Genomic DNA, 20,595 nt, shown 5'->3' with positions numbered 1-20,595 from the left:
GCTGTAGGGCTGGTTTTTTATTCACATACTCCTTTAGATCCTCTTTGCTATGGAAAGATCTGGTTTTCCCCTTGAATATGAACTCTAGCTTGGCTGGATATTTTATTTTAGGTAGGTAATTGTTGGCTTGTAGGACCTGGATGGTGTTCTTCCATTCTCTTCGTGTGTGGTAGGTTTGTGTGGAGAGGTCTGCTGTTATTCGGATCCTCTTCCCATTGTAATAAATTTCTTTCTTCGCTTTGGCTGCATTCAAAATTTTCTCTTTATTCTTGAGTTCTGAAGTCTTGAATATTATGTGCCTTGGTGTGGCTTTTCTAGGATCTGGTCTGCCAGGTGTCCTATAGGCTTCTGTTACCTGGATGGGGTCCCTTGTGAGATTGGGGAAGTTTTCTGCAATCACTTTATTGAGAATATTTTGAAGCCCTCTGCTCTGGTATTCGGCTCCTTCTTCTATTCCAATTATGTGCAGATTATATCTCTTGTCTTTGTCCACTAGCTCCTGGATTAGTCTGCCCTGGAGCTTTACCGTTTCTTGGAGTGTGGTAATTTTCTGGTTCTTATCGGCTGCATCATCATCCAAGAGAGAAATTCTGGCTTCCATATGGTCAATTCTTTGTGCCGTGGATTCAAGTGTGGAGTTTATGGATGTCAGAGAGCTATTTATGGTTGCTAGATCAGCTCTGATCGTGGAAATTTCTTCCTTTAAAGAGTTGTATTTTAAATCTTTTTTTTCATGCATTTCACTTCTCAGGATGTTCAGGTCTTCTTTGACGGAGGTTTGCACTGTATCCATTTTTGCTTCCGTTTCTTTCTTGGCTTCCTGGATTTCCTTCGAGACTTCTACTCTGAACTCCTGGAATTGTTTTCTGATTTAGTTTCTGAGGCTTTCCATCATTTCTGTTAGCATAGCCTCAGTTGTTTTTTTATTCTCCATCTCCTCTTCAGCCGTGCTGCTTTTTGGAGCTGGCGAGTTGGCTTGCCCTTTGATGAAATTTGTTATATTTCTTTGTGATTTGCTCATCTGGAGATCTGAGGGTGGCTTCCCTGGTTTGGTTTTGTGCTGCTTCCCACTGGTCTGTCAGTGGTAGACTTGTTTGTGTCCTGGCTCTGGGTTTGAGTTTGGTTGTTGAACCTTACTGCCCAGTGGGTGAGTGTGCCCATCTCGGTTGTTGCCAAGGTGGTCACCGTCACTGCACTTGGGAGTGGGTAGGTTCTGTGTCTTTCTCTGCGGGATAGTGTCCTGCGGCTGTGTTGTGCTGACCCTAGCGTGTCCCTGGTGGGGGTTTGCTGGTCGCTGATTCAGCGTGGCGTGGAGGCTTTTCTCTTCTTCGGTTCTTTTTTCCACTGGGTACCTTGGTCAGAGGAGCTCACCTCTCAGATTGAGAATTGCCGCTGAGAGGCGGCTTGACCCCCTGTGCAGAGTGCACCTACTGCGGGCGCTGCCACTGGGGGGCCATGCCCGCCTGTGTGGTGTGCGCCTCTCAGAGCAGGTGCTGCCGTTGAGGGGCCCTGCCCACCTGTGTGTCGGGTGTTGCAGCTTGCCTGCTTGTGTGCTCCCGCAGGGGGTTGGGCAGATGATCCTCCTGCTGGAGGACTAGCACGCTGGCCCACGCTGGCCCTCCCAGGGGTACGTGCGTGTGCACGCTAGTGCTTCCTTTGGGGGCGTGTTGACCCGAGTTGTTGGAGAGTGCTTGTGCCCTCTCGCGAGTTTGCTGTGGGGGGCGGTATGGGTGGGCTCCAGTAGGATCAAGTGTCCGGGCGCAGGTTGGTGCCCACAGACTCTGCGCCTCTGCTATGAGGGGGGCGTGTGATCAGACCCAGATGTCCCTGCTGGGCTGGTATTGTACACCCGCGAGTCTGTGGTTGTTGTTCAAAAAGACCGCGAGGACCAGGCGCCTCAGGTGGGGCTTCCAATGCCTACCAGACCCCGGGCCCCTGCTGGGGAGGGGGCGGGGCCAGTGCGGCCAGGTTCTGGCTCCTCTGCTGGGGGTTTGGGGGGGATGCCTTGGTGCAGCTCCTTTGCTCCCTCGGGGTAGGGAGAGAGCTCTAGCTTCTTTGTAGGTTTTGGGTCTCTGCTAGGGCTGGTCTCCCATTTGGGGTTGGGGGAGCAATGGGGAACTTACCGGTCCTTGATTGTGTGTGTGTCCCGAGTTCCTGTGGGCTTTTCCAGGCTGGGTGCCGGGGTGTGGCAATCAGTCATTTGGTGGTGTCAGTCCCAGCACTCCCCATCTGCGCCGCCCGGTTCCCGCCCGCTCGGTCCCGCGCCTCTGTCTGTCGGTTTGCGCTCTGTCTGGGGTCCGTGGAACTCCTGGCGTGACTTTTCGGCTGTTGCTTCTCTGGTGGCTGAAGGTCTGTGGCCCTGCTTGCCGGCGCTGGGTCCCCTTTTCCAGCCTGGCCCTGTTTGGGCCAGGGTCGGTGGGTGGGGGGATTGTACCCCGGAGATTTTCCAGCTCTGTGTAGGTTATAGGCTCTTCTTTTTTTGTTTCCTGTGTTTCTCTGTTGCTTCTGGTTGTTGGGTTTGCTGGGTTCTTGATGGGGTGTTGGGTGCTGGAGTTCCCAAATTGCTATTCAGTTGGAGCGAGTTGGGGTACCTCCTTACTGTGGCGGCGCCATCTTCCCTCCTCACAATATATTATTCTCCATGCTTATTTCTGTCGGAAGGCAGTGACTGGCAGAGAACTGCTGTTGGGTTGCCACAGAACCTGCCTTGCTGTGCCTGAGCAGCTCACAGTGTGGGTGTGTCCTGTGTGCCCTCCCACCCAGGTCCATCTTACCCTTCACACATGTCCTTGCCCCACCTACTGTGACACAGGCTGAGTTCCCTAGCTCAGGATTGCTGGCGCCATTTTGTTCCAAGGAGGTAGTTAAAAATCCCAAACCAAATGCTTTCCTATAATTAGACGCCTTCCTAGGATTAGCAAAAGGTGATGTAATGCTGGCTACAGAAAAGAGCAGAATGAGTGGTTTGTCTCCTCACTGCCTGGAGTTGAGCTGCTTTGTGCTAACCACCTGCTGACAGTTTTGTCACATTCTTTCCAGCGCTGTTCTGCACAGTCTCACATTACAGCTCCCACTTTGTGAGTGTTTATACCCAACTCTGAGACCTGCCTCAGCCTCTCCCTCTTTGGGTAGTGGGTTAAGTTTGATCAGAAATAGTTTACTCTGTTCAAACTAAATTCTGCAAAATTTATGGTTGTAATATCTGTATCAGAACACTGCTCAATTATGTGTCACCCTTAGTTGGGGCAGAGGTCATGAGACACACATTGGGGGGGGGGGGTGGCAGGGAAAGGGCCTGAAGTCAGGGGCCCCAGTTGGCTCTGGGCTTTTCCTATCCCTCAGGCATCTTCTTTCTCTGAGCTTCTGTCTCTTAGTCTGCAAACTGGAGATCACATTGAACATAGGATTAAGCAAGGCATTGTGTATAATGGACCCCAGTTCTTCTGTGAAGGACAGCTTGTCTGATTTGTTCTCCTCTGTTTTGCTTCTTGTGGTGCTGGGGATAGAACCCAGGGCCTTGTGCATGCTCTGAAGCTTGTCCTCGTAGCCAAAGCCGCCTCTGCTCCCTCCCCAGTGCACCAACCCAGTACCCAAGGAGTCCTGGGCAGTTTGACATTTGTTTATAGTGAGTACTTCAGTGAATGGGGCCTGCTTGAGAAACACTTGATAGTCAAGGGTCTACAAGTGCTTTTAAAGGCGGCAGCCAGAGGAATGTGTGGGGCTCGTGGGTAGTTGACTGCACAGTCCTTGAAAACTGAGGCCAGTGTGGAGGAGATTCTAGCCCAGTGTGGTGATGCACACCTGTAACCCCAGCTCTTAGGGAGAGGCACAATCTTCTGGCGTCTCTGAGTTTAGAACAAGAAAAATGTTAATTTCTACTGTGTCCTCCTCAAAAGCCATGTCCAGAGAGAATGGTTTGGAAACTCAGCCCGGCTTGGACTGCTATGCAGCCCTGGTGCATGTGTCCACCTGCCACCTCAGTGCCCAACTTTTCTGCAGAACAGCACAATGGCTCACAGAGTTGCCATTCTCCCTTTGCTTCCCGCTCACCCACATTCCCCTTGGCTTCTGTCTAGTTTTCTACAGAAGAAGTGGTTCCTCTGCCTCACAGCTGTGCCCTGAAGGTGTGCTTGTTTGGACTTGGCTGCTGGTTTAGCTAGGTCCCGTCTGCTTAGCACCCTCACCAGTGGGCTGCTTCCCCTGAGCTGGTTGGCCATCTGCCTAGGGTGCAGTCTTGGTCCTCCTACATCTGTCCTCTGTACCTCTAGGTCAGTGTCTGCCCAGGTGTGGGATGGACTTCTTCAGGGTGGCCTCGGGGTTCCCAGACCTGGCACAGAAGGGAAGCGCGAGTCACCCTGTAGGAAAACTTGGCCTCCATTCCTATCTGTGACTTGCAGGGTCAGTTTGTCCTCACCGCACAGGACCTGTCATTCTCCTTTTTACCAAAGATAAAGCAGGCCTTGGCCACAGTGAGTAGATGATCATTAGTCATTGGTAGAATGTGGAGACATTGTTTTGCCCATGTGATTTCCCATTTACTAATAGCAATGGAAGATGTATGCTTTAACTATGTCTGTGTATTTCAGTGCATAGGACTCAGGCACAAGTTCTGTCTAGGTAGTAACTCAGCCTGGCAAAAGTTACAGAGATGGAACTTGGTGGCTGGGGTTGAGGACCTCATTCTTCAGGACCCCCTGGAAGCAGAGACCTCCCCATCAGATCAGACAGCTCTATTTATGTCCTTACCCTTTCTCCACTCCAGGCATGGATCCTGAAAAGCTTGAGCGAATCCAGCTCCCAGTGCCCAGTGCTGCGGAGAAGACCACCTACAACCATCTCCTGGCTGAGAGGCTCATCAGGATCATGAATAATGCTGCCCAGCCAGGTGCCTACCCAGGGGTGCTGCTAGCCCTGGATCTAGACCTGACGCTTCGGGGAATCTAGGGAAGACCTTCTACCCCCTCTGCCCCTGGCCACCAAGGCCTCTTCTGCCACAGCCAGGCCTCCATCTCTGGGTCTTCTCCTCAGCCTTGCTGCTTTTGTCAGTGCCCGTGATCTTGCTCTCTCGGTGGCCCAAGGCCTTGCTGTGGAAGTGAGGGAGGGCTGAAGGTTTGGGTGAGGTGCCAGCCCTGGCACTGAGCAGCGTCACTAGCTCTGTGATCTGGGCAACACTGTCCTGTATCCAGGGACAGCTAGATGGCCTGTCAGGGCATTTCTCAACTGGGTAATTTTGCCACCCAGGGGTCATCACAGCTAAGTATGCTACCGGCAGCTGGCGACAAAAGGCAGAGGATGCTGCCAAATGTGCTGCCATGCACAGGACAGCCCACACCACAGAATGACCTGACCCACAGTGTCAGTGGTGCCAGGCCGAGAGCCAGTTGCCAGGCAAATTCTGCACGAAGGCAGAGTAACGTGGGAAGGGCCTGATCACACTACTGCCTCAGGGGAGTGAGCCCCAGGCCCATGAGAGGCCATGGTGGAGGTTGTGATGGAGCCAGGAGCTTCCAGAGGCATGGAGGCAGCAGTGCGTCCATGCTAGAGAGCAGTGTGGGCTTAGAGAGCAGGCTGTGGCCTAGGTCAGTCGACATCACAGATGAGTTCACGGAGAGCCTCTTGCATGCCAGCTGTGGCACAACTGACCAAGGTCTGGGAAGTTGGGGGCCCAGTGCCTGTCCCCCAGAAGCCATGTTAGTGATCTTTGAAGTGCCATGTGGAGAAGAGATCAGGTCTAGCACCACTCTTGACCTGTGAAACCGAGAAGAGAGGGCTGTCGTGATGGAGCCTAGGGCACATACCTGGAGGTGATGGAGAGAGGGAGCCTGAGCCAGAGAAGAGAGGCAGTGACTCGGGATGGAGGGGTGCCTGGTGGGGCCCAGGTCAGCTGAGGGCTGCATCCAAGGTGACAGAGCACATTGGGAAGAGCAGCAAGGGGAGGGTATAGAAGCCAGCCATGCAGAGCAGAGCAACTGAGGCAGATGAAATGTGGCCCAGGTGCCATGTCTGGAGAGGACCCTTCCTGGGTGCACAGATGGCCCCAATCTGCTAAAGAGAAGAGGTTGAGGCAGCCTGGAGGCAGTCCAGAAACTGCACTGAGAGGTCTGGGGCTGCTGGGGAATGGGGAAATCCTCCCTGGCAGGAACTTGCAGAGGTTGCAGGAGTGCAGAGGTGGGGCCTGGACACTCCCGCCCCCTGGACCTTTCCTGAGAAACCACATGGAAGACCCATGGGAAATTTGCCTAAGAACAGTTGGACTTTGGCCTGGCCATTGCAGATACTCTGGGAGAGGTGCCAGGTGTGGTTTTTGGCAGGGCACCTCGCGTCCTCACCACCCAGCTCTGACACCCTAGACAAGTCACTTCACCCCATAGTAACTTTTCTAGCAGTTCTTCTAAAGCGCCACCAGCCCTGGCTCGCAGTAGGTTAGCATAGCAAATGTAGTAGACAGGACTTGGTTGCGGTTAGAAACCCAAGTCATACTGGCTTAAGCAACATCAGCAAATAAAACTGTTGCCTTGTAAAGTCTTTAGGGGGCTGGCTTCAGGCACCAGGGGCTCAAATAATGTTTCCAGACACCTTTGGATGCTGCCACCATCTGGGTTGGCAAGATAACCTCCAGCAGTACCAGCTACCTTTTCTCTCCTGGGGCTGCATGCTTGCTCTGTGGGAGACACAGCTTGTGTGGTCTGGTTGGAAGAGGGAGCTTGAGGTCTTGAGAACTTGAGGACCATCCTTTCAGACACTATGTAGCTGGTAGAGCAAGGAGGTGGTTGATGGGAATTACAATGCTTGCCCTGTTCAGGTCTCAGAGCTGCTGAGCTTTGCACCTAGTGCTTCCAGCATTGTGTAGACTAGAGCCCCTCAGGCTCTCCCTGGCTCTTTGCCTTCTCCCATTCCATCCCTGGGGGACTCAGCATATACCTGACCAGCCTGGGCCATGTGCCTGTCATCCCTGGAAGAACAAAGGAGATCAGCCCTAGAAGCAGAAGAGCATACTGGCCAGGCATTGCCATCAAAGAGGGCTGCACTCCAGGCTGCAACAACCTTTACCGACCTCCCTTTCCCACCTCCCCGCCCCAGATAAAGGCCTTCTGGGAGGTGTTTGGTACACAGCATTAATGGATGACAGATCAGGAAGGGGCTGGCATGTGGAGGGTCCCTCTGTGTCCCCGTTGGAGGCTGGGGATCTGCCTATCCACTGACAGGTTAGCCTTCCAGTAGGTCAGGCAAAGGTCTCATGTTTAAGGGTGCTTGGCACTGAGCATGCCAGGCTGATCCTGCTGTGCTCTGCAGATGGAAAGATACGGCTGGCCACACTGGAGTTGAGTTGCCTGCTCCTGAAGCAGCAGGTGCTGACCAGCTGTGGCTGCATCATCAAGGACGTGCACCTGGCCTGCCTAGAGGTGAGGGCCTCCCCATCCCTGCCCTCTCCTCTCCCTTTCCCCTCCATGTGAGCTGAGGAGGGGAAGAGGCCAGGAGGGCCCCCATCCCACCCAGCCCATGTGTCCCTGCTAGAGCCTGAAGAGTCCACTTTATCACAGTGGCCCCCGGGTTTGCCCCAGGACTTTACATCTGTTTCTTTGGGGTTATAAAACTTCTATACATACACACACACACACAGCATTTAAAAAATTTATTTTTTTATTATTATTATTACTATTATTATTTTGCCAGTCCTGGGCCTTAGACTCGGGGCCTGAGCACTGTCCCTGGCTTCTTTTTGCTCAAGGCTAGCACTCTGCCACTTGAGCCACAGCGCCACTCTGGCCGTTTTCACATGAAACCTTTTTCTTTTCTTTTTTGCCAGTCCTGGGCCTTGAACTTGGCCTGAGCACCTGTCCCTGGCTTCTTTTTTGCTCAAGGCTAGCACTCTGCCACTTGAGCCACAGCGCCACTTCTGGCCATTTTCTATATATGTGGTGCTGAGGAATCGAACCCAGGGCTTCATGTATACGAGGCAAGCACTCTTGCCACTAGGCCATATTCCCAGCCCTCTGGGCGTTTTCTATATATGTGGTGCTGGGGAATCGAATCCAGGGCTTCATGCATATGAGGCTATATTCCCAGCCCCACAAGCATATTTGTTTACAGGGATTTTTGTACTAAAATACACAGCTGTTAAGTCCAATAGTTTTTATTGCCTTCTTTCTCCATTTTCCCTGTTTTTAAAGAAAATTTAGGACATACAAAGAGGTTAGAAGTAATGATTACATTGACTACTCTGACAGTAGTTATTTACAATACACTAATGGAAGAACTTTTTACTTTATAAAAGTGGAGTGAGTCCTAATAGCCATATGTGATAATCTGTCCCATTCCCCCACTTAACTCTATATTAATGGCTTTCCATGTCATCACATTGAGTCACTTTCCCCTCCCCTCAAACCTTCCTCCTTCACACCCACCTTTTCTTTCAACAGGGCGCAAGAGAAGAGAGTGTTCACCTTGTACGGCATTTCTATAAGGTAATTAGCATTCCAGGTGACAGCACCATAGGTGTCTTACAGAAACAGGATTGTTGGTGTCTGATTCTGCATGTGTAACAGTTTTATATCTTCTGTTATTTTTATAGTTAGGATTATAGATCAAAGTGACAGTTTCAGTGTTTAGGACAGTGGTCTCAGCTTGTTATTTCTTTTTAGAAAGAGTTTTGAGGACCTGGTCCTAGTTTATAATGGAGTTTATTAGTTATTTATGGGTAAGTTATTAACCATATACACATATATGACTAAGTTATACATGATGGACTTATGTATCTATGACTTATATGTGCCAGTACATATACGATTTCTTGTGAATTAGCTATGACTTTATCAGTTATGAATATGCATACTATTTATAGGTGTGTGTGTGCTAGGAAACCTCTTTCAAGCTTCATGAGATTTTGTAAAATACCAGCATAACTTCAGAACTGAAATATTTGTAGGATTATCTTTGGGTTTCAGGTGGTTAGGTTTTTTGTTTTTTTCAGGTGGTTAGGTTTGAAAGATCTATTTCTGATGGTTTTATTCAGTTCTATCTGAGGCCCACATTTTAGTCTATTCAGGCTGCTCTAACAAAATATCAGCCACTGGATGGCTTATGAATGTAGAGATTGATTTCCCACAGTGCTAGGCCTGGGAAGACTGAGATCAAAGCAAGTGTGATGTTGGTGAGGTCACTGTGTCCTGCTAGTGCCTTCTGCTGCCACCAGCTCCTTCAGGCCTCCTTGATAAGGACCCACATCCATTCAGGAGGCACCACCCAAAGGCCTCATGGCCAAGCACCATCACCCTGGGGTGTGGACTTCAACACAGGAACTTGGGGCAGACCCAGTCCTTCAGAGCTTACTCTTCCCTAGGCAAGTGCAAGCCTTGGCCATAATGGATTATCTGTATGTGCACAGTCCTTAGATTTGTCTGATCTTTGGGACTCTGCATCAGATCTCCCTAGTCTTGCTAGTTCCCTGGAAGTGACTCATGCAACCCTTAGTATCAGCACTGTGATTATTATTCCCTGCTCTTCATCTTCCTCTACCGCCTCTTTCTTGGGCGAATATTTTAGACCAATTCTAGCACTGGCAGTGTTTAAGATGACTCAGCTTGTAGGATCTGGAACTCCTCCTTGCCAGACATTGTGGACCCCATCCTGTTGCAGCAGACAAAGGTCACCACTGTGGGCCTCCACACACCACATGTGGGGGAATCCCAGCTTCTCTGTAGAGCACCTCAAACCACACTTGGGGGACCCCCTCCCCATCCCCTGCCACCAGGTTGTCCTAGTCACCTTCGAACCTTTTTCCCAATAATTGCTTTGCTTTATTCCCCCAGCCCTGGGAGGGCCTAGAGCTGGCAATTCCCAGTAGGTAATTCTTGTTACTAACAGGGAGAACTGTATTTAAATTCTCTTTCCTTCTCCCAGTCCAGTTTTTCTCTTGCTTTCATCCTGTGAAGTCTATGTATGAGTATAGCATGGCAGTAGCTTTTAGATGTTTTCAAGGGTTGTCATTTTGTTGCTGTCACCTTGGCTGTGCAGATGCTCAAGGTTGTCTGTAGTTGGACAGCTGGACAGTATGAAAAGGGTTTAAGTCTCCTAGTCTTGACTGTGTGTCCATGAGAGACAGACACTTGTATTTCCAGAACTTAGGAGACAGAGAAGGGACAGTTCCTTTTTTAATTAAAATTTTTTTATTATCTCTTAGTTGTACAAAGGGGTTTAAGTTCAACATACCACTTTATGAGTATAGTACATCTTGGTCAGTGTCACCCCTTCCATCATTCTCCCCCATCTTTCCCAACCCCAGAGGACATGATGTCATTGTTCAGGAGAGATTATATTGACAATGAGAGCTCACATTTCCCAGCCTGGACAGAGGAGTAGGCTCTCCACATTTTTGTGTTAGCTCACTTCACCTGCAGAACAGATGACCCTACAAACATGCCATGCTATTCTTTCTCTTTAGTCACCCTACTGTTGCAGTGAAATGGAAGGTCCCCTGGGATTTGGGCCCTGTGTTGTATGCCTCGGACCCAAGCAGCTCCCCACCATCCTGTTCTGAAGGGGACCTGCTGGGAGGAGTCTCAGCCTTAGGAACTGTGAGATCCCAAGGCCCTCCTTAGAAGCAGCTGGAGCAAACCATAAGGCTTTGGTGTTAAGCATTGGTAATTACTCGCTTCCTTTCAGGGGTGTGAGGCTTCACATTTTTAATGTGATAACTTAACCAGGATTTCAATTTCTCCAGCCATTCTTGACTGATAGATGATGCTAAGCACTTGAAAATATCAATCCTCTCTCTCTTTTAATCATGTGTAAGGTTATTTTTGTTGCTTTCTTACTGCATTGTCAGAAAAACTCAATATGCATTTTAAAAAGGAGAAAAACATTGCCATTGGCTTGCAGTTTGGTCTTTTGTCTGAGTGTGTGTGTGTGTGTGTGTGTGTGTGTGTGTGTGTGTGTGTGTGTCCACGTGTGTATTTTACTTCCTGGTGATTTACGAGAATCCACTAACAAGAAGCAGATGGCCTCAGAAACCAAGAGGTTTATAATACTGTGTTCACAGAAAAAATATAAGTAACCCCTCTTCTCTTTCTCCCTTCCTTTGTAGGGAGAAGAGATTTTTTTGGACATGTTTGAAGATGAATACAGGAGCATGACAGTAAGTGAGGGCCCAGAACACCTGAGGCGGTGCACACCTGGGGGCCTGCTGATTCCACAGGGCACTTTTTCTGACTGGGGCTTTCTCACCAAGTGGCAAAAATGGTAGGAAGGGACATTTGAAGGGAGGCCTTTTGATCCTCAACAATGAGAGAACTTCAGCCCCCCCCCCCCACACACACACACCAGTCAGGCTGTGTCTCTGTGCTTTGATGTGCGCTGTGTTGGGAAGGTGTCTCCTCACAGAGGAAGCACCTGCATCTGTGCAATCTAACCTTGATGTCAGCCTGTGGGAAGAGCTACTGTCCTTGTCTCTCCTTTAGCTAATAAGATGGGAGGCAGAGAGGCCAGGATGTAGCCTCACTTGTCCCACTGATGGTGGTAGAACAGCCTCCACAGCAAAGCTGCCCTGCATGTCTGTGTGTTATGCTGCCTTCTTTGCTACTCTGAGGGAATGTTCCAGCACATAGTGTTAGCCAGGTCTTTGCCTCCTCCCCTCCCCCCCAGCAGACAGCATTAGAAGGATTGAATGATTTTCTGTTTTATTCCACCTGCTCTCTCCCCAGCCCTGCTTCCCAGCAGGCACCACTAAGTAGAGGTCCTTTCATGGCTGTTACTCACCAGAGCATGAAGTGATTAGGACATTTATAAAAAGCCTAGAAAGCAGGTGGCTCAGCTAAGTGGCTCTCTGGCTTTGTAGCCCTTTCAGTGGGGTTCTGCAACCAAGGCCCTCACCACATCCCAATCACTGCCCACTGAGCTAAACCCCACCCCCACCCCCCGTAATGCCCAGAAGCCAGGGTATTGTGACTGCAGCTCCATCATTCAGTTTTGTGTGAATGCTGGTCCTGGGGCTTGAACTCAGGGCCTGGGCACTGCCCCTGAGTGTTTTTACTCAAGGCTGGAGCTCCACCACCTGAGTCACAACTCTACATCTGGCTTTTTTGCTGACTAATTGGAGGTAAGAATCTCATGGACTTTCCTTCCAGGCTGGCTTTGAATCTCAGCCTCCTGAATAGCTAGAATTACAAGTGTGAGCCACTGGAAAGTTTCATCATTCTTAAAGGGGCTCATACTTCACTCTTCAGACCACTGATGGGGGTGTGCAGTGGCTTTCTGCTGCTTTGCCATTTGCCTCTCGGTCCCCTGCCCTTTCTGCAGTGTAGTTCTCTGGTTTTGAAATGTAAAGCTCGTATGTCATGTGTGCTATGCTCACTGCCTAACTACGTGACTTAGGGCAGGGGCCTCCGATCTGAGCTTTGATGCTTCATCTGTTTGCTGAGCCCACACCTACAGGTTGCCCAGGCAGGATGGGAACTGCCCAGCAAGGTGCCTCATACAGCGTCCAAAAATTACTCCTTTCCTATCCTCTCACCGCAGTGAGCTTCCTGAGTTTTGTTTGTTTTAACCAAATGTTTGTGGTGCGCCCTGCACAATGTCTGACATTCTCCAGGAATATAAAGGTGGCACACCCAGAGCCCTGTGTCTACTGTCAGCCTCCCTTACCCTACAGTGCTGCCACAGTGCCGGGGGGGGGGGGGGGAACAGTGGGCGGAGCAACACTGAAGTCAGGCCTTAGCTTTTTGCTGCTTCCTTCACATCCTTTAGCACCAGTGTTCAATGAGAAAGAGGGAATTGGCCTGGCAGTCCTGTTCCCTGCATAGCAGGGTGGAAAGAGCTCACTGGACCTGAGGACTGCCAAGCCATCAGGGCATCTAGGGCTGCGGGTGGGGGCACTACTGCTAGGCCACTGCCAATCAATGCTTGTCAAAAAGAAGACAGGCATCCTGTCCAGGTTCCAGGCTCAAGGAAAGGAAAAAATGGCAACCAGCCATGGGTCTGAGCTTCACACTTATAATCCTAGATACTCAGGAGGATGAGATCTGAGGATCACAGTTTGAAGCTAACCCAGGAAGAAAGTCCATGAGACTCTTATCTACAATTAACTAGCAAAAAGCTGGAAATGGAGCTGTGGCTTAAGTGGTAAGAGGGCCAGCTTTGAACAGAAAAAATTAAGGGACATCCCACAGGCCCTGAGTTCAGCATCAGTTAACAGCACACAACATACCTTTCAACCTAGAAAAATAAGAAAATACTATCATCACAGCCGGCTGCCTGGAAGAACGGTCTCTTGTCAAAGCCCACAGTGGACAGTACTGTTGAGTCTGTACGGGTCCCGGTGGGAGGCCCTGTGGCCGCACAATGGCTCCTCCCCAAGTGAAGCTTCCTGTCATGTCTCCTAGATGAAGCCCATGAATGTGGAATATCTCATGATGGACGCCTCCATTCTGCTGCCCCCAACGGGCACGCCACTGACAGGCATTGATTTTGTGAAGCGGCTGCCATGTGGAGATGTGGAAAAGACTCGGCGGGTGAGTGCACAAAGGAGCCTGGACTCTCCTAGGGGCTCCCCCCACCCAGAGCCCTTTCTGGGCTGGGAAGGAAAGGGTCCAAGTCAAGAGCCCTCCTCCATCATAAGCTTAGCCATGGGTAGAGGACACCACCCAGACACTCTGAAACCACAGGTGGCTTTCTAAAACATGTTGCCCTTTGGCTAGGGTGGACTGGAGTCTCATGGCACTGGGCACCACTGTGGGCTGCAGGCAGGCACTCCCTCAGTGCAGAATGCAGCCTGAGCACAGCGAGCTCAGCAAGCAGCAGCCAGGAGGCTGGGTTTCTTTGAACTTTGAGGGAAGCTACAACACCCAGAGCAGGTGAGGTGGGGGTGAGATCTTACCCAGAAATCTCAGGACCCCCAGAGATGGCATGATGTTAAGGTATCTGGCCGATCTGGGGCAAGGCACACGCAAGTGAAATTGTGAAGAGAGACGTGTGTGAAGGGTAGGGAGTTCTCAGAAGCAGCCAGAGTGTGCTCATCCCTTATCAGCACAGCACTCTGAGGCGGATGCTCTAGGAAGCAGCCGTGGCCCAGCTGTTCATGGTACTTTATCTCCCTTGTGAGATCACAGTTTCTTTGTAGAAAGCACCACAGCCTTTTCCTGGAAAATCATTCCATCTTAGAGGATAATTTAGAGGAATTGGTTACACATGGCTACGGTTATCAGGCACACCTTCTGCCTTAATCTGAGTGTGTGTGTGTGGCAGAGGGTTGACTCAGGATTTTGGAAAGTGGGTAGCCTACTATACACTTCCAGCAGGAGGAGTCAACCACCTTCTTCTACCTGCTGGTGCTCTTCACTCCGTAGCAGTGCCCCTGGGGCTGCAGAGGAAGTGGGACCCACGTGTCTTGAGTCAGTGACATTCCCAGCTGTCTGAGTGAAGCCACAGACCTCACCACAGAAGCCGCCCTGTTGAGCTGCTGCCACTGTCCTTCCCTGTGCTTGGCACCGAGCAGGCGTGTGGTTTTGTTGGTGGGTAGGTTGTGTGCAGTGGGAGACTGGTTCTGAAGAGTGAGTGTCTTGTGGGCTACTCCTCAATGCCAGGAGCTCACCTTTGGCCTTTGGTTGGCCTGAGGGATGCTATCCAGAAAGATTCCAGCCAGACTGCAGGTCCACTTGGGCAATCTGTAGGACTAGAGCACAGAGCTGCTGTCCTTCGTGCACCCTGCTACCCTTTGGTTTGTGGTGGTCTGTGAGGGCATAGCCTTGTTAAAGAGCCTAACCTTCACATTGGTCTTTATGTGGATTTCCTTGTCTAATTCTATGCCATACTTGTTGTTACCCCAGATCCCCATAGGAGGCATCTGAGATTGAGCCATGTGCTCAGCCACCCCAGTTGTCAGTAGCTGGGCCAGGAATTGGTCCAGGCAGTGTGGCCTCGAGCCCCTGGCTCTGTAACGCCCTAGCCTACTACCTCCTGCATAAGCCCTACTTGTGTGGGACTGACAGGGAAGTAGCCCAACCCTCTAGGAGCCAGTCTAAATAAAGGGCATGGCAGGAATGACTGTAGATCACATTTCCAGACATCCTAAAACATCATGGGACAGGGTGGGGATGGAGGGGACTGGCACCAGAAAGGTGGCTCTTAAGCCAGGATTGTGGAATTGGGCTGGGCAGGATGGAGAGACATGGGCCCAGAGAGATGACATCCTGGCAGCCCCAAATAGCCAACACTGAGCAGAAACTGATAAGGTCAAGGGGAGGGGCTGTCAGGAGCCAGATCTTGGGCCTTGGTGCCAGATGAGGACATTGGCTGTGAGCTCTTAACATTGTTTTAGGGCATCATGCCCTGCTGGATGGTGTAGACCATCCTCTCCAGAGCAGAGATATGGAAGAGATCCAGGGTACATGGTTAGGCTTGTGGCAAAGGGGAGGTTGTGTGTCCGCTCTGAGCTACCATCTCTTCCTCTATAAAGCAGAATACACTTGCCTTGCCAGAGTTACCATAAGGACTCATACAAGACATACACTGTCTGATCTTCCCCCCCCCCCCACCCATCCTGGGGTTGAACTTGGGGCCTGGGCACTGCCCCTGGCTTCTTTTTGCTCAAGGCTAGCACTCTACCACTTGAACCACAGCGCCACTTCTGGCTTTTTCTGTTTATGTGGTGCTGAGGAATTGAAACCAGGGCTTCATACATAGGAAGCAAGCACTCTACCACTGGGCCATATTCCCAGCCCAACTGTCAGATCTTTGATGAGATTAGTTCTCTCTCTTCATCACTAGCATTCCAGTGACAAGTTCCCAGGGCTCTGCTTCCCACCTCCCTTGCACCTGTGGGATGCGCAGCCTGAGTGGCACAATGGAAAGTAAGGCCCAGCTCCTGGGTCTGTCTCGGGCTTCTTTGGGGTTTCTTGCTAGATCCGCTGAGAAGTTTGCAAAAGCAGCACTAGAGTCCCAGGGTCCCAGGTAACACAAAGATAATAAATAGGGCCGGCCCCTCAAGCAGACTCATCTACTTCAGAAAATCTTTTCAGACTTGAGGAGCCAACCTCTGAAGGGAAGTGTTGGCCTCTCACCTCAGTCCAGTTCCTGTTGGAGACTGTTGTCTAGAATCTTCTGAAGTCAGAACCCAACATGTGCTCTGACTTGGAGCTCAGGGACATGTGTGGCTAGGAAAACAATTTAGAGCTCCTATCCAAAGCACTGTATCCCCTCGGATTCAAAGTTTTTCTTTTTCTGTTGATCGATCAATGGATAGATTTCTCTAAGTAGGGTTACACCATTTTAGATCAGTCCTTTTCAGAAACCTCACCCATAATTTTCCTTAAAGACTTGGAGGACAAGCATCTGGCCCTTGCTAGCAAATCTCTGCTGACTATAAGATTCATTCTCACATTCCTCCAAGAGCCTCTGGGTCCTTATGTCCCAGACACTGGGCTATGCCTGGGGGTGCAGAAGTCCCTGCCTCCGTGTTCACCTAAGGAGGTCACCTGTAATTACAAGCATCTGAGCAGCAGATGTGATGGCCCAGGCAGCAATGTGGTAGGGGCTGATGGGCTTGGCCTTGGCAGAGAAGCTGGTAGGAGCTACATTGCAGAGCTGCATCTGAGCAGAAACCCAGAAAACAAGAAGGAGCCACAAGAGTTGAAGAGCCTAAAGGTGGCCTTTTGCAGGTGGAAACAGCCCTTGCCAAGACTGGACAAGGCAGAGTGTACCGTGTTCAAGAAACAGGACACCCTGAGCAGAGCCGGCACAGGAGGGGAGGGCTCGGGGCCTGGCAGGCCTTGGAAAGCATCCAGCGACACAGTCCAGTTCCCTTCTTTGCATTTTACATCACACCACTTGTTCTGTCGCTTTATGCATTTGTTGAGCCTTGTACAGGTACCAGACACTGTGGGAGACGCATGGACAGACCAAGGGGCAAGAAATCCAAAGACAGACCAAAATACAAGGGGTACCACTGAGCTAAGCTGGCTAAGAGGGGAAGTTTTTGTTGAAATAAAGATCACCAGAGCCCTAGGGGTCTGATGAGAGCCCTCTAGCAGAACTTGGAACTGGCCTACCCCACCCACATGGAGGGGCAGTAGAGACTCAAGTTAAAAAGACCAAAAATTTGTGAGTCAGACCAACTTTGGGTCAAATCCAATTTACCCAAGGTTAAACCCAATTTAACCTGAGTGACTCTCCCTGATTCTAAGTTCCTCCCTCTCAACCCTCAGCTGTTGTTCACGGTAGGAGACACGAGTGCCACGGCCTGGCAGGTGTGAGTGCTCAGAGCCACAGGCTGGAAGTGGGGGGCCTGCTGCAGCTCCCACAAGCTAGTCTCAGCTGGGAGAGCCAGGGCTGGGACTTGGTGAGCATCAAAATCTGAATTGAAGCACTAGCCATCTCCACACAGGAACTGGCAGGTCACAATGAAGTGTATGGGGCCAGCTTTTATTTGTCCCCACTGTTCTTTTGTCCCCTTGTGAACCTGAACTGCAGGCGGTTGTGTTTATAGCACTGAGGGCCTCCCTCTGTGCTTTTCATCTGTGGATTGCACCCTAGAACAACATTGCAGGTTTTCAAAGCAAGGAAGAACTGGAGCAGTGACACTTAAGCCTCCTCCATCTCTTTGCAAAAGTCTCCCCTCCTGATGGCAGGGAGGACATTTGTGCAGTGCCCTGGCTTTCATCCATCTCCTGGTTTACTCTTCATTGCAGGGCAAAAAGTTTTTCATGTGGTAAGTGTCTTTTTGCAGTGTTGGAATGGAACCCATGCTAGGCAAGTGCTTAACCTCTGAGCTACCCTCCAGCCATGTTGCAGTTTTAGTAAGTCTGACCTGCCTCAGCCTCAGAATGCCCTGGATTAGAGGCCTACATATCATCCTGGCTCATAAATCTGATTTCTTATGCCCATAAGACTTTGCCATCACACACTTGAGCAGCATTTTCCTGTTGAACATTTGGGGTTGATCCCACTGTTACAGTATTTTCAGCTGAACTGTAGTGAGCTGCTCCATGAATACAGTTTTCTTTCTTTTGGCTTATTTCCTTAGGATAAGGTCTCAGAAGCGGAACTTCTGGTTCAAAGGGTATGAACTTTTTTGTTGGGCTGCACATTGTCACATTGCTTTCCTGGTGGGCTGCCCCATGTTAAATGGCTTATGCATTCTTCTGTGACTGACTCTTGCAGTCCTTTCTACAGCCTCTGTGGGCTCCTAACCCAGTGACGGTTGCCTATATTTGAGCAGCTTGCATAATTGGCAAGGGAGTGGGAGCCTAAACCGAGTCAAGGGTCTGTCCCGGGGCCAGCCCAGAGCTCCCTGCATCTCCCAGTCCGCTCATCACACGGTTGTGTGGATGCCCTGTGGCACCCCGTCCCCAAGCAACCAGCCTGGGCTGAGGTCCAGCTCCACTGCCCAAGCCTGAGGTCTGACTCCATGCCACACCAGCTTGTCAGGTAGATTCTCAGAAGGCAGAGTTAAGCCAGTGTGGAAACTGGAGAAGTCTCTCCATCCTGTGTGAGTGTGGTCAGCTACCTCCTTTCACAATCTGGTCTTTTCTCCCAAGCATCACCCTTCTTAGTATTCTCTGGCAGAATATGAAAAGGAAACCATTTCTTACACTTTTTTTTTTTTTAGTGATACTTTTAAGTTTGTCATTTTCACTTAGCAAAGAAATATCAGGTACTCTCTAAACCCTAGCTCACAAGTTGTAAATCTTTTTTTTTTTTGGCCAGTCCTGGGGCTTAGACTCAGGGCCTGAGCACTGTCCCTGGCTTCTTTTTTGCTCAAGGCTAGCACTCTGCCACTTGAGCCACAGCGCCACTTCTGGCCGTTTTCTGTATACGTGGTGCTGGGGAATTGAACCCAGGGCCTCATGTACACGAGGCAAGCACTCTTGCCACTAGGCCATATCCCCAGGCCAGTTGTAAATCTTTTGAAGGCCCATCAGGACAGTTATTCAGGGAGCGACCTTGGGCAGACTGCCTGTGTCCCTAAGCTCCATTTCTGTCTGTAACAATTGAGTCATGCAGGCCATTTGGGGCCTGAATGAGACAACGATGTCACCGGGCCTGCACAGGCCCAGGGTAACTGGAGGCAGCCACTGCTGTTTCGGAAAGTGGTGGGGTACACGTGTGGCCTCAGCCTTGTGTAGTAGCATTCTGTGTGCTCGGCGTGCCTGCCAGGCCCTCACTGACCCCTTGGAAGCTCGGCTGTCCCTGGGTGGAGCACCTTGTCCCATGGGACTCCCCCATCTTCCATTCTGAGGCACAGGCCGCTGAGGCCTTCTGCCTTCCCTTGGGAGTAGAGCAGGAACCAGCAGTTTCTTTTATACGTTTCGTGTTCCTTTTTATATTTTGAATGATCTTTTTTTTTTTAAACTTGTTTGTATTCCTGGAAATAGCTTCCATTTGTCATTTGTAGTGCAAAAGCAGATGTTTTAGCAAAGAGCCCTATTGGCAGCCAAGATAGGAACTTTTTTTTTGTTCAATGGAAAGTTTAGGTTTTCCAGCACTATGCTGAAGAAAGCAAGCAATGTGTGTTTCTATTTTCTTAGCCCCAGCTGTGGTCCTACTAGGTGCTTGCTTTCAGATCCCTGAGAAGACACTAAGCTGGGTCTTGCCTGTAATGGGCCTGCGTTTTCTTTCTCTTTACCCCACCCTCAGAATCACGATTCTTATTAAGAGCCCCACTGCAAGATATTCCTGTGACCACCCAGATCTTGGTGCCTCCCTTTGGGCTGGCCCAAGGGTTTGTATTTCCTGGTGTGCTAGGCTACCTGACTCAGGCTCCTGGGGTTGGAGTCACAGCATCTTCCCATAGCAGCCGTGTGGAGCGTCACTTTGCCTGCCAGCTCCCATTCTTCCTCCTGGAGTCTTAAGGCTGCAGTCAGGGGCTCAGAGTCCCTGGCATGCAGCAGGACTCTACCACATGGAAGGTCTCCCATGTTCATTGTGGCCACATCTTTCTTCTGACAGTTAGAGATGAAGACTGTACCTTAGAAACTGCTAGGAGCTGGTGGCTCACACCTGTAATCCCAGCTACAAAGGAGGCTGAGGTCTGAGGATTGGAGTTCAAAGCCAGCCCAAGAAGGAAAATCTGTGAGACTCTGGTCTCCAATTAACCACCAAAAAGCCAGAAGTAGAGATGTGGCTCAAGTGGTAGAGCTCCAGCCTTGAGCAAAAAAAGCAAAGGGATAGCACCCAGGCTCTGAGTTCAAGCCCAATACTGGCACAAAAAAAGACCTGCTAGAGCTAATATCACCACCACCACCCCTACCCCCTTAGTGTGAGTGTTGACTTTCCCTAGTACTTCCAAGTTCTTAGAGAGTGCTGGGAGGGTGAGTGGACTCCCAGCACTCCCAGTTTCCTTCAATAGGATCTTGATCTCAGGCCTCCCTCCCACTGGTTCAAGCCCAGTGTGGGATTGGAGTCACCTGACCGGGGTCATCAGAGGCAGTGCCATCCCAGCTCTTGGCCAACAGCAGTGTGTCCCCTTCCTTATTGGGGAGTAGTTTGCTGAATTACGGGCATTCTCCCTTCACGTAGTCATTGGGATCAGAACAAGAGTACCCAAAGGTGCACTTGAGTTCATCTTTGTACAACTCACCTGGGTGACACTTGCTTGTCCCCAGG

General features: G+C 50.5%; 1 protein-coding gene across 9 annotated transcripts in view; it reads left to right on the top strand.

The window, feature by feature from the left end:
- Clec16a (C-type lectin domain containing 16A) overlaps window positions 1–20,595 on the top strand; it is a 150,871-nt gene that overhangs the window by 56,460 nt on the left and 73,816 nt on the right. For 5 of the 9 annotated variants that reach the window (XM_048333043.1, XM_048333040.1, XM_048333045.1 and 2 more), the window contains exons 13-18: window positions 4,763–4,885; window positions 7,294–7,403; window positions 8,421–8,465; window positions 11,084–11,134; window positions 13,377–13,505; window positions 18,014–18,049. In XM_048333043.1, coding sequence (XP_048189000.1) covers window positions 4,763–4,885; window positions 7,294–7,403; window positions 8,421–8,465; window positions 11,084–11,134; window positions 13,377–13,505; window positions 18,014–18,049 — 494 coding nt within the window. The remainder of the gene's footprint in view (window positions 1–4,762; window positions 4,886–7,293; window positions 7,404–8,420; window positions 8,466–11,083; window positions 11,135–13,376; window positions 13,506–18,013; window positions 18,050–20,595) is intronic. The other 4 variants (XM_048333044.1, XM_048333042.1, XM_048333047.1 and 1 more) reach the window with 1 other exon arrangement.

The sequence above is a fragment of the Perognathus longimembris genome, chromosome 23 (assembly GCF_023159225.1).
Source record: "Perognathus longimembris pacificus isolate PPM17 chromosome 23, ASM2315922v1, whole genome shotgun sequence".
Lineage (NCBI taxonomy): Eukaryota > Metazoa > Chordata > Mammalia > Rodentia > Heteromyidae > Perognathus > Perognathus longimembris.
Note: the sequence above shows the minus strand (reverse complement) of the source record. Positions and strands in the feature narration are given on the sequence as shown.